Below are 13,514 nucleotides of genomic sequence, written 5' to 3'. Positions count from 1 at the left end.
GCACTAACATCGACCTGTAAGGCTAAGTTCACACTTTAGTTATTTAATCAGTTTTGGCTCAGTAACTGCCCAAACAAGTGAAGCGTGCAGTGATTCTAAGAGCGATGCCTGTCATGTGTGTGTCATACTGACTCACAGTATTGTTAAACTACCACAGCAGACTCCCTATGCGTGTTAAGGCAAGGCACAGTGTTCTACACCACTATATAGGCTCCCTGCAGCCATAAAATAGCTGTTTCTTAACGCGATTCACCACAAATACATTCGGATTGAATCAAATCTTTTAGAAAAATTTGGTGAACCGGCCAAATCAAATTTTTTTGAAATTTGCTCATCCCTATTTGTGACTAATTACGTCATCCTGAAGTGTATTTCTTTGTAAGTAGAGGGTGCAATGACAGGGAGCAGCGATTGCACTGATAACAGTATCTGACAGAAGAAATACAGTGTAAAATTTAAGAAAAAAATAATAAAATCATACTTACCACATCCATTTAATCACGAAGAGCCAGCCGCCATCTTGATTGAAGACCTATCACAAAATCTCCCGTGGCCCATGATGATGTCATCATGTTGGCCCGCATCATAATGTCATACATCACCTTGCAAGGATCTTTAATGAAGATGGTGGTAACCAGCTCTTCATACTCAAATGGATGAGGTACAGTAAGTATGATTTTTTTTTTCTTTAAATTCCCGCCACTCAGGGAAAATCAATTTGCTACCATGAAGCAGAAGGAAATTTGGGTTGGTGTCAAACCAAATTTTTTATACTAGCATTAGCATCTAAAACAATTAAGAAATCTAAACAAAGTTGCATTACCAGCCTAGGTATAATATATGTGACAAACACAGGCTACTGGATGGCAAATCAACCAATACCTCTAAGCCCACAATCTTCTAACAATAGTCTGGAATGATCAAAATCCAAAATGAAAAGCTTAGATATTGATCCCTGCTGGGTGTATATCTTAGAAGTGATATCTTGTATACTTTGAATGGAAATTAGTAAGGTTCAGGAGTAAGCCAGCAGCAAGCATTCAATTGCAATGCCAACATAGGAGAACTGCACCAATACCATTATACAATAATTAATGTGTTTTTGATCTTGTAATGCAATGTTTACCAACCAGGATTCCCAGGGACCCCAGGGTTCGTTGAGCCCTGATGGACAGATTCAACTAAACATAGAAAACTAAATATGTCACTTTTAGAGTAGGGAAGGAAAACTACTTCCAGCCTGCTCAAAGATAATTTGCAAAGCAGTAGCATATCTGAGCTAACAAGAATGATGATGCTTTAACTAGTCCTATAACAAGCTGCTTAGAGGTAAGAATTGTATTAGGCGTTCAGGAGGAGTGAAAATATGTTTCAGGGATTCCCTTGGATTAATACATTTTGGGAATTACTAGTATAATGCATGAACATGCTGTGTCAATGGATGAGAGACACGCTTTGTAGAACTCCTCCCTCTTCACATGATCTGTGATAATTCTGGACAGGAGAATGCCCTATATTAATTAAGAAGTCTCTAAATGGGTTTCTTAAATCCAGCAACCTCTCTGAAAATCACAGCAATGTGAATTATATAACACAATTTTTTGAAATCAAAACTTTAATTAGTTTGATAGTAGCCTATTTTTTACAAAACTACTTGCCACTGACTTAATCTAGACACAATGTGTGGAATTTATTAAGACTCGCATTTTATATGCCAGTCATCATAAAGATGTAGTTCTGTATAATTACAGTGTACAGTATTATACAACAATTTCTGACGCTAAGCTAAATCTCCCACTAAAATCCACATTATAGATGTACAAATCGCTCCTACCGATTTGGAATACATTCTGAATTTCCCCAAAATTTTGGATTCTAACAAACTTGAATTTATTGTGAATCATTTTATGCAACAGAGTGAGACCCAAATATTCCACTGTTAAAGAGATATACAAGTCAGTTCTCCCAAAATGACAAGAAACGAAGATGGTCATTTATCATATTGGTGAAAGTAGAACTGGCTTAGTTCTGATTATAGCTGGGTGCTACTTTGCCCAGATTGTAGGCTGTAAACACAGGAGAAGCATGTTAGAGTATTAGAAGCCACCTTGTCGTCTGGTAGATGGGCCCGACAAATTTTTGATCAATTATATGCGCAGTGACAATAGGGAAGAAAAACAAACGAACAAGCACCACCATAATAAGTAAATTTGAGAATGCAGATGCACGCTACCTTGCACGCTAAATTTATTTATTATGGAGGTGCTGGTTTGTTTGTTTTTCTTCCCTATTGTCACTGCCACTGGGGGTGGCGCCCCCTGGTGGTGAGTTTGAACTGTGCACCACCGCCCATTTACCATGTGCTTTTAATTAGATAGATTGTACAGCTGTATTCTACTTTGCCCATATTGCAGGCTGACAGTCTGGCATGTGTAGGATATAACTGGGTGCTACTTTGCCCAGATTGTAGGCTGTAAGCCCAGAAGAGGCATGATAGAGTAGGCCATCTGATTAGAAGCCACCTTGTCGTCTGGTAGATGGGCCCAACATATTTTTGATCAATTATATGTGCAAAGAGCTTCTAACTGCCCTTGCAGTAAGTATGCCACCAAGCAGTTATTTTTATTCACTGTTTGCTTATATCCTTGTGCAATTGACTAGCAGTGTGCTGTAACCTGTAGTTCTACTAATTCCATTTTGTTTTTCTTCTCTCCCTGACTGAGACTGAGCTGAACACGTGTCATTGGGTTCTTTATAGCACCTGATAAAGTGTTCCGGCCAGTCAATCACTGTAATGCCAGTAGCCAACATAGCTACAGTAAACTAAACTTTTATAATAACTTTTAATATGTTGTCACTAATCCCCTAAATAAAATTTTTCTAATATACTTTAATGAAGTAGTAAACCAGTGTGGCACACTAGGTGGTGCTGCGTGGAGTCGGGATCCTGCCACATATCTATGATAAAATAAACTCTAGCAAAAATTGCATTGGTATTCTTTGGTATTCTTAGTATTTATTGTAATGCGGCAAAGTAACACTTTGTGTGACATTTCGGCAGAATAGCCTTTTTCAAACAAAAGCCGCTCTGGAGGAAGGAGCCAGTCAGTGCTGCGCTGAGGAGATGTATAGCGTGCAAATGCATGCAATGGGTATGAGCGCTATACCCATCGCATTTATTATTAATTTTATATTTGTATTGTACTTTTACATCTCTAAAGCGCACCAATCAGTGTGTGCATAAAACTCAGCAGTGCAGGGAGCATGGGCAGGAGCTCACTGTCATGCAGTTCTCTTAGCTTGGCGTGGCATGCATAGGCAGGGAGAACTAAGTTTTAGGCCGAATGCACATGGCTGTTTTTCACAGCCGTGAGCGGTCAGTGGAACTGCGGCCTGGATTCCTGCTGAGAGCAGGAGAGCACGGCGTCATTGGTTGCTATGACGCCGTGTGCTCCCTGCTGCCGCCACAGTACAGTAATACACTGGTATGATCTATACCAATGTATTACTGTACTGTGGCGGCAGCAGGGAGCGCACGGCGTCATAGCAACCAATGACGCCGTGCACTCCTACTCTCAGCAGGAATCCAGGCCGCGGTTCCACGGACCGCTCACGGCCGTGAAAAACAGCCGTGGGCATTCGGCCTTAAGCTTATACTGAATGGTGTGCTTTAGAACTATGTCATGTACAGTAAAAATACAACATTTATAAATAAAGTATATTAGAAATTTTTTATTTAGGGGATCAGGGAAAATATATTAAAAATTATTATAAAAGTTTAGTTACTCTTTAAGAAAAGAATGGCAAGAATAAAATAACTAACTTTTCAACTTTTGACACAAGATAACCAAGATAACACTGTGCCATGTGTTATCAAAGTCAAGTTTAGCTTGGCTACATCTGTAGGCTAGAAATGTATATGTATATATATATATATATATATATATATATATATATATACATATACATATGTAGCCAAGCTATAATTGACTCTGATAACACATTACAGAGCATTTATGTAAAACAGGGTTCATTAGGGGAGGTTACAGCCTGGCCTGGGTAATAGGAACAATCCTATTACACCTTGCTGCACTGACTCTGGATCCAAATTGCCATTATATAGCTCTGTAATTCCTGCAAACCGTTCTTGTTAATGGGGTGCAAGTGCTGTTTGTTAAAGGCATTAACAGGGTTTATTACAAGGAAATATTTCTATGTCTTATTTGCCCTTGTGTGGTGCAGTTATATGTTCTAAATCATTTTTTGACTTGTATTAATGGAAAAAAAGGAGCTTATTAGCCATTGTGTGGTAAAGTGCGAAAATTAAAGCCCTTTTTATTAGTATTAGTGGCACAAAAAAAAACTTTTTTTGCCGTTCAGCGGTGCAGTTATATGTTCTAAAGTCATTTTTTTTCTGTATTAGTTGCAAAAGAAAATGTATTTGCCCTTTAGCAGTGCAGTTATATGCTATAAAGCCTTTTGTGTCGTGTATAAGTGAAAAAAAGAAAAATATATTTGCCGTTCAGCGGTTTAGTTATATGTTCTAAAGGCATTTTCTGGAGTGTATAAGTGGAAAAAATAAAAATATATTTGCAATTCAACGGTGCAGTTATATGCTCTAAAGTCTTTTGTATTGTGTATAAGTGGGGGGAAAAAGGGACTATTTGCCATTCGGCAGTGCAGTGATATGTTCTAAAGCCCTTTTTGTCATGTATTAGTGGCAAAAAATATATATATTTGCCATTCAGCGGGGCAGTTATATGTTCTAAAGCACTTTTTTGCATGTATCAGTGGCACAAAAAAGTATTTGCCGGTGAAGTGAGAAAATTACAGTAGTTTTTGGCTTGTATTAGTGGGGGAAAAAAAGAGCTTATATAATAGAACAGGTTCTGTAGCCATCTATGTGGAATCAGCTGACGGCAGTGTAAAAGGAGTGTGCTTCTTGGCGCTAACATCGACCTGTGAGTCTGAGTTCATACTTTACTTATTTGGGCAGTCATGGGGCCAAAACTGACCAAATAACTAAAGTATGCAGAGATTCTAACAGCGACGTCTGTGATCTGCATGTCATATGGACTCACAGTATTATTTCGCTACCACAGCATACTCCCTATGCGTGTTACTGCAAGGCACAGTGTTCTAGACCACTATAAAGGCTCTCTGCAGCAAGAAAATAGCCGTTTTCTTAACGCGATTCTCCACAAATAAATTCGGATCGAACCAAGCTTACCAGCCGAATTGAATGTTTGAAAAATTTGCTCATCTCTATTAGTGATCTAAATAATGCTGTAAGCTTGTTCTCAGATTGAAAATAAGCTGCTAATGCTTTTTTTTTTTTTTTTTTTTATATATATATATATATATATATATATAATCTTGAGACGTAGCCTGATAGTGTTTTGTTCCACTGTAATCTCTGTGTTAGGACAATGACAGTAAAATTGTATATAAGTATAGTGTTGTAAAGTCTGAAGGCCACAGGAAATGTATCCTTAGAGACAATGGGGTGATGAGTTCTAATTGGAACTTAAATGTTGTTTGTTTTATCTATGGAGAATGGCCTCTGTTTGTTAATTGGCATGCTGAGATCATCTTGAAATGGTTGATATAACATTGTGGTCCACTGAACAAGAAGCTCTGCTGTTTTCACAGTTTGATAATTAATGCATCACTGAACACAATTCTTTGAAATACATGTTTTTGTTTGTCCTCTGCTTAAATGAATAGCCACAATTACTATTACATACAACTGAATGTTAATTTGACAAAAAAGTTAAAAAATTTAAAATATATACCAATTTGAAAACTACTATTTTTGAAATCTTGCACTGCAAAATAGCACACTTACCATGAAGTACAGGGGTGGTTTTGAGTGTGATATCTGCTTTCAAAAGTTAAAAAATCTACAGATTATTGGAAGTTAAAGAGAGTTGTCTAATAAAAACATTAATGGTATATCACTATACTATACCTTTAAAAGTCCAATTAGTGGAGTATGACCACTGTGATTTCCCTGCTTACCAATAATGAAGGCCATATTGTTAGCCAATAACTATAACGGCCTCTAAAAGAGCTTGGTCCTAAAGCAGGTGATATACAGTGTCTTGCAAAAGTATTCACCCCCTTTTTTTTGTATTTTGCTGCCTCACAACATGGAATTAACATTGATTGTTTGCGGATTTGCATCATTTAATTTACAGGACATGCTCACAGCTTTGGAGATTTTTTATTTTTTTTTATTGTGAAGCAAACAACAAATAGGACAAAATAACAGAAAAAGGTCAATGTTAATAACTATTCACCCCCCCCTAAAGTCAATACTTTGTAGAGCCACCTTTTGCGGCAATCACAGCTCCAAGTCGCTTTGGATAAGTCTCTATGAGCTTGCCACATCTTACCACTGGGATTTTTGCCCATTCCTTCTTGCAAAACTGCTCCAGCTCCTTCAAGTTAGATGGCTTGCACTTGTGAACAGCAATCTTTAAGTCTGACCACAGATGTTCTATTGGATTGAGATCTGGGCTTTGACTAGGCCATTCCAAGAGATTTACATGTTTCCCTGTAAACCACTCAGGTGTTGCTGTCAGCAGTGTGTTGGGGGTCATTGTCCTGCTGGAAGGTGAACCTCCGTCCTAGCCTCAAATCACGCACAGAGTGGTACAGGTTTTGCTCAAGAATATCCCTGCATTTAGCACCATCCATCTCCTCAACCCTGACTAGTTTCCCAGTCCCAGCTGCTGAAAAATCTCCCTACAGCATGATGCTGCCACCACCATGTTTGGTGTTCTTTGGGTGATGTGATGTGTTTGCGCCAGACATAGCGTTTTCTTTGATGGCTGAAAAGTTTAATTTTAGTCACTAAAATCATTTCACTAATTATGTGACTTCTGAAGGTAATTGGCTGCACCAGAGCTTTTTATGGCCTTTCTAACAAAGGGGGTGAATACATATGCACAGGCCAATTTTCTGTTTTCTTTTTCTAAACAATAGTTTTATTTATATATTTTTCTCATTTCACTTCACCAACTTAGACTATGGTGTTCTGATCCATCACATAAAATTCAGATTTACAAAACATTGAACTTAAGGCTGTAATGTAACAAAATCTTAAAAAAGTCAAGGGGTGAATACTTTTGCAAGGCAATGCAAAAAAAAATTCCATTCAAAATCTTCATGTGCCACAAGTTGCATTATAGACACAATAAAAAACCCATAAGGGACAGATTATGCAGGAGAAAATATGGAAACAATGTGTGCCCCCTTGATTACACTGAACTGGTAAGGAAGGACATAAAGACAATAACATCAAATTATAACCATCATGGTTAAGTAACAAACACTGCCTGAGTCCTGCACCCACCCAGCATCCATCGATAACACTCTAACTCAGAAGGCACAATGTCTGACTGTGTAATAGAGACAAGTGTCTGCACCCCCATCCGGGAATGAAAACAGAAAGTCCCAAACACACTATTGCTCTTGAGCAGCCTACTAGCATACACAAACATGAACATAACTGTGGGGATACCAACAGCCGATTAGGAGACACAGCACCCCGACGTACGTTGTGCCATCACTTCCTCTTGGGGACGTGTCTCAAGATCTACCACCTACTATTAAAATAGTACCTATAATAGGTCATAAACCATGACTGACAATTCAAACTACCTATCAGCCTCACTTACTGTTGTAATGCCCTCCTAATCATTATGTGGGAACATACCCATAATGCCTCCTGTTCCCTGTATCACCTGCAACATTCTGATGTGAAAGCAGTGCCTCTGAGCATTCCCTCCCCTTATGCGTCATGCGAATGCGATCACATGATCGCCTATCACATGACCGCAGGTCCTGCATCCACCACAGTGTGTACAATATCTATATATGATTATATCCTATATAAGTTTATAGCAAAATAAATAGATAGACGTGGACACAACAGCACTATGGTTACACTGAAAGGATCAATATGTTCAACAATGTCAATGATAGAATCTGCATACAGGTGTAATCCTCCGCTTATGCGTCATGTGATGCAATCACATAATCGCCTATCACATGACCTCAGGTCCTGCATCCACCACAGTGTGTACAATATCTATATATGATTATATCCTCTATAAGTTTATAAATAAATAAATAGATAGATATGGACACAACAACACTGTGATTACATTAAAATGATCGATATATTCAGTGTCAATACTAAAAACTGCATACAGCCATGACTCCTCTCCAGACAGACATCAGTGCAAATACATAAAATACACAAAGTACCCAAAACATGATATACATATATATAATAAATATTCATAAAAACCAATAGAAAACAATTAGTGTACATTTATGTCAGCGTTTACTGATCTAAAGTGCTAAGTGTATGTGCAAAAGTGATGGGTGCCAAACCCAATGTGCAAAAAGTGAGGGGAAAGTGACATGAAACGTGAAAGAAAAGAAAGAGAAAAGGAAACTGTGCCAAGGTGCAGAAGTGCAACTTCTATATGATTAATAGAGATGGCCTTGTGGTTCGCCGGTGGTCGTTTTTGCGGCAAACGTGCGTGTTTGCGATTCGTCGAACATGCAAACATATGGAGATATTCGCGCCCGCCATATTCTTTTACATTGTGAAACTTTGACCCATGACACATCCATCAGGTGGTACAGGGCAGCCAATTGAAACGTTTCAGCACATGGACATACCCCCTACCTTATAAATAAACCTGATCTGACCGCCATTTTATATTCAGTCTTTTGGCAGTGTAGGGAGAGGTTGCTGTGTGGAGCAGGGACAGGCTGTTAGGGACACTAAACGCTAGCTAATAGGGCCACAAAAGTCATTTTAAGCACTAGTATAGTTGTGCTATCGATAGGTGTGATACACAGAGGGGTGCAATATACTTATAATATACTTTAATAATGAATCAAAAACTCATTTATCTATATAGTGATCACATGGAAGTCAGGGGCCTAGGGCCTAGGGGCTTACTAGGGCGATTTTTATATAAAGTAAGGTTCCAGGACTAGGTCGCTCTTATCAGGGTGGGTGGTCTGTGGTTAGTCTATCAGGGCCAGAATACCACCCCCCTCTAGGATAATATCAGGGACAGTTCTTTGCCCACCCTGTCCTTCAATACCACATCATCATCTAGTCCAGGGATAGATGTCCCCTCCGGGATTCATCGATGTGCACTGGAACCCCCCGGATTGTGGTAGGACATATGATTTCTGATTTGGTGCTGCCAAGCCCTTGTTATTACCTACCACATCTATGCTTTTGCTTAACTTTAATAATTAATTTATTTTCATTTTGAGGGATATCTTTTCCATTCACACGTCCGCAAAATGGGCCTGCATCCGTTCCGCTATTTTGCGGAACCGGTGCAGCCCCTCTCATTTTCAATGGGGCCAGAATGTGCTGTCCGCATCCGCATTTGCAGATCCGCATCCGTGCTTCCGTTTCCGCAAAAAAATAGAACATGTCCTATTCTTGTCCGCAATTGCAAACAGGATTAGGCATTTTCTGTTATAGTGCCGGCGATGTGAGGTCCGCAAATTGCAGAATGCACACTGCCGGTGTCCGTGTTTTGCAAATCCGCAAAACACTTACGGACATGTAAATAGACCCTTATAGTAACATTATTAAAGGTTACGTTTTATCTTTATGTATATTCTAATGGATTGGCTTCCTTGTACAATGTTATAATATACTTTCTATGTTAGAAAGTATATTATAGTGCATTTGTATTGTGCGGCAGTTGTGTGCGGTTCTGCTGCGATACTGCTGGTATATAGAGGGACAAGCGTTATTGGAACAAATAATTTCTACTGGTGTGATATAGCAGTCGCCCACCCCAAAAATGATTGAAACCGGGTGTTATATACCAATATACTTTCTTTATAGTGCATTTGGATACTGTATAGTGCATTTGAGCTTTAGCGTACGTGAAAATTATATTGCTGATATTTTGCATTGAAAAAAATATATGAATGGAGATCGCAAATTTGAATAATACATCTGGTATGTCACTGTCCATGTTGTGAGACTATTTGTGCACTTCTAGTAATTATTTCTTGGCTGCAAATATGAGCTGAAGGTTTTTCAGGTTTGCCTGCCATTTAAATGAATGGGACCCGCCGCTAACTTGCGGTTCGCAAATATTTGATCGCGTTTGCGCGATCGCTTTCACGAACCGTCCCAACAGATGTTCGTCCATCACTAATGATTAAGTCTTATGCATCTTATACTGTACCCCTGACATATAATGTATCACAGCTAGTGCATAAAAATACAATACCCTATATTAAATACAGTAGTACATACAGTGCAATTCATGGCTGTAGCTAGTGTCCACATCCCCTCTTAAAGCTATAAATAACCAAACATACATGTAACACTAGATAACAATGAATATCATATCCCTTATTGATTGAGGCCGAAGGTCACCCCCTGGGGGTCCATGACACCACTTCCTCTGGGGTCCACCAGGAGCTGTTATGCAACGATGAAGGCTACAATCATCTAAGGAGGGTTGTAGGTCCAAAATGGAAGCTATAATTAGATCAACAGATATTAGTGGGAATAATTAGGTGGTAATCACTTGATTATAATGTAGCCTAGAAAATAAAAGACAGATTAAATACTGTTTATTGATAACAGATGTCCCTAACAAATACATCAAAATGGGCCTCCACACTATTTCCCACGATCATAAGTAAGGAAATCTATTATTTTTTAGTTTGTCACTTTCCCCTTCTAATTAGGTAATTGTGGCACTTGCTTGTAGACAACCCAGTAGAATTCAGTAGAATCTGTTTGCATTGTGAATGGTACAGGAGGATGAGGGCAAAATGTGCTTTGGCCCTCTGATAGGCCCAATGGTGGCAGAGGCTGCCTTCAGACTATGTGTGCCCTTGGAAGGGTTTATTGTAAATTCTTGAATTATCTACATGGAAAATAATATAATTTGCAGGCTATCGACAAATAGCAAAAGACAAATTAGTTTCACTAACACATAATTGTGGTCTAGATGCATGAGTTTTTCAGTATGAATGAGAACCCTTGTATTGTGAAAACATCTATTCATAAAAGGCTACATTCATCTAGGGCAGTGATGGCTAACCTTTGCACTCCAGCTGTGGTGAAACTACGACTCCCAGCATGCTCCATTTATTTCTACAGAGTTCTGAGAGCAGCCAAGCAAGGGGGGCATCTTGGGAGTTGTAGTTTTACCACAGCTGGAGTGCCAAGGTTAGCCATCACTGATCTAGGGTTTCTACACTTTTTATGACATATGCAACAAGGGGGAGGGGCTTAGCAGAAAGAGGTGTGGCTTCACAGGAAAGGGTTGGACCTAAGATATGCCATTTTATGCCAAAAATGTGCCATAATTCTGCCATAATAATCTGTCTCAAAGTAAGTCAATATTTGGCGTAAAGTCAAAGAGAATTGTCTATCCCTGCACCTGATTTACCACTAATCCTGAGCTAATATGATGAATCTGGTCTAGACAGCCTGTCTAAGCTTATGCTATCTTTAGGATTAGTAAATCTGGGCCAATGCATGAATAGATCCTATTTCAAAAGTATGTCTGCAAATAACATTATCAAGCACACTGTATCGTTTAGCTTCTGAAATAGTTTTAGTTACAGTTGTCAGACAGGTTTTTTTTGTTCTCTCTTCTTTAACAAACGTACCAATTTTTGTAGAGTAAAGTTTCTGTGGTAGATTTTTTGGCAGAAAAGAGTGTAACTATCCTATCTGAAGGAGGTATTCAGAAATCAATACACTTGCTGTGAAAACAACCATAGGGCTCGTTCACACAAACGTATTTTGTGTTTGGTATACAGGCCGTTTTCTGCGTTCCACATGTGGTCCTGTATACAGAACCATTCATTTTAATGGGTCCGCAAAAGTTGTGGACAGCACTCTGTGTGCTGTCCGCATCTGTTGCTCTTTTCCCGTGGCCCCACAAAAATTACGAGTCCTGTCCTATTCTTGTCTGTTTTGCGGACAAGAATAGGCATTTATATAATGGGCATCCTGTTACGTTCCACAAATTGCGAAAGGCACGCGGGCGGCATCCTTTTTTTGCGGATCCGCAATTTGCGGACCTCAAAAAATGGCACGGTCATGTGAACAAGCCCTTATTCAGATGTATAGAACATATTTTTAGGTATCTATAAATCTGATTTATATGAATTGACCTAACATGTTTCACATGCTAATATTGGATTATAATTGCATTTCCTGTAATTATGTCTTAACACAATGATATTAACATTTAACATTTTATGAACAACCAAAAATAATAAAAAAGTTTAACATTCTTGCCATTTATTTTTAGGGTGGTTATGCTGCCTATCGATATGCTCAGCCCGCAACAGCCACAGCAGCTGCCTATAGTGACAGGTAAGGACTGTTCATATTACTTTTTATATGCTTCATTACTTCACCTTAAGGCTATACTGGGGTATTCAAATGGATTAAAAGTTTACATTAAAGGGTTACATCCTTATCACAACCTAAGCATCAATAATTTGGAGCCTTGTACATATATAAAAATGCTGCTAAAAATGTATTTTATTAGTTTAGTCTAGGGTACCTTTAAAAGGAAACTTGTAAGGTGATTTCTTCTGCTTAATCTGAGTAGTATTTCATAAAAGGATAGTAACTGAGCTCTGTGCTATATCGGTCTATATTATTTCTGAATAAAAGGTAGATTAAAGTCTGACAGGACCGCTAAGAGAGAAGAGGGACTGAGCATCCAGATTACCCTCCCCAAACTTTATGATTGACTTTTTGTATTAATCCTGTGTGTGGGCAGGACTCCTACCATCTCTCCTAGAAGTCCAGTTAGGATTTACTCAGAAATCCTGCTTCAAATTATATAATCCCATAAATCATAGAGTTTAGCTTCTCTTCCTCTACCATATTCTGGTCTCAGCATAGCAGAAATCACCTGGTAGATTCACCTGGTAGATGTATATAAAAACTACATTCCAGTTCAGTCAGGCATGATTCACAAGTAAAATTTTACAATACATTTATAACAGGTACTGTAAAAGTTTTGACATAGAACACAATTAGAACATCATTTTATTTTAAAAAAAATACTCCTGAAAATAAGATTTACTGTGTTATGGCCTGTACAGTCCCGCCACTAGGCATAATATGATTTACCAGTTTATTCTAGAGTATTCCTTTTCACTCATATATTACTTTTACAGTAACTTAACACAGAGGAGTCATCAAAAAATTCAGCTACAGAATTTGATTTTAGCCCCACAAACCCTAATCCATGATTGGACACCCATTGTGATTCAGAAATCCCAACAATGAGAGGTGTTTTCCACCTAGTTTTTTCTCATGGAATCTGCACAAAAATTTACTGTGCAAGCAAGACCTTACAGTTGTTCTAATTTTTGTGTGGTATATATTCCATGTATTATACACAGATTGTTTCATATTGGAGTTTGTAGCCCTTATACCAATTTATATGTACAATGTACATGTA

General features: G+C 38.5%; 1 protein-coding gene across 8 annotated transcripts in view; it reads left to right on the top strand.

Annotated features, from left to right (window-relative positions):
- The window catches only part of RBFOX1 (RNA binding fox-1 homolog 1), a 333,478-nt gene that overhangs the window by 250,393 nt on the left and 69,571 nt on the right, over window positions 1-13,514 (top strand). For all 8 annotated transcript variants that reach the window (XR_006391053.1, XM_044303355.1, XM_044303360.1 and 5 more), the window contains one exon: window positions 12,345-12,409. Coding sequence is in view for 7 of the 8 variants with exons in the window: in XM_044303355.1 (XP_044159290.1) it covers window positions 12,345-12,409 (65 nt within the window). In the remaining variant the exon portion in view is untranslated. The remainder of the gene's footprint in view (window positions 1-12,344; window positions 12,410-13,514) is intronic.

Source organism: Bufo gargarizans, chromosome 8 (assembly GCF_014858855.1).
Source record: "Bufo gargarizans isolate SCDJY-AF-19 chromosome 8, ASM1485885v1, whole genome shotgun sequence".
Taxonomy (NCBI): domain Eukaryota; kingdom Metazoa; phylum Chordata; class Amphibia; order Anura; family Bufonidae; genus Bufo; species Bufo gargarizans.
This window is presented reverse-complemented; position numbering and strand designations above follow the sequence as displayed.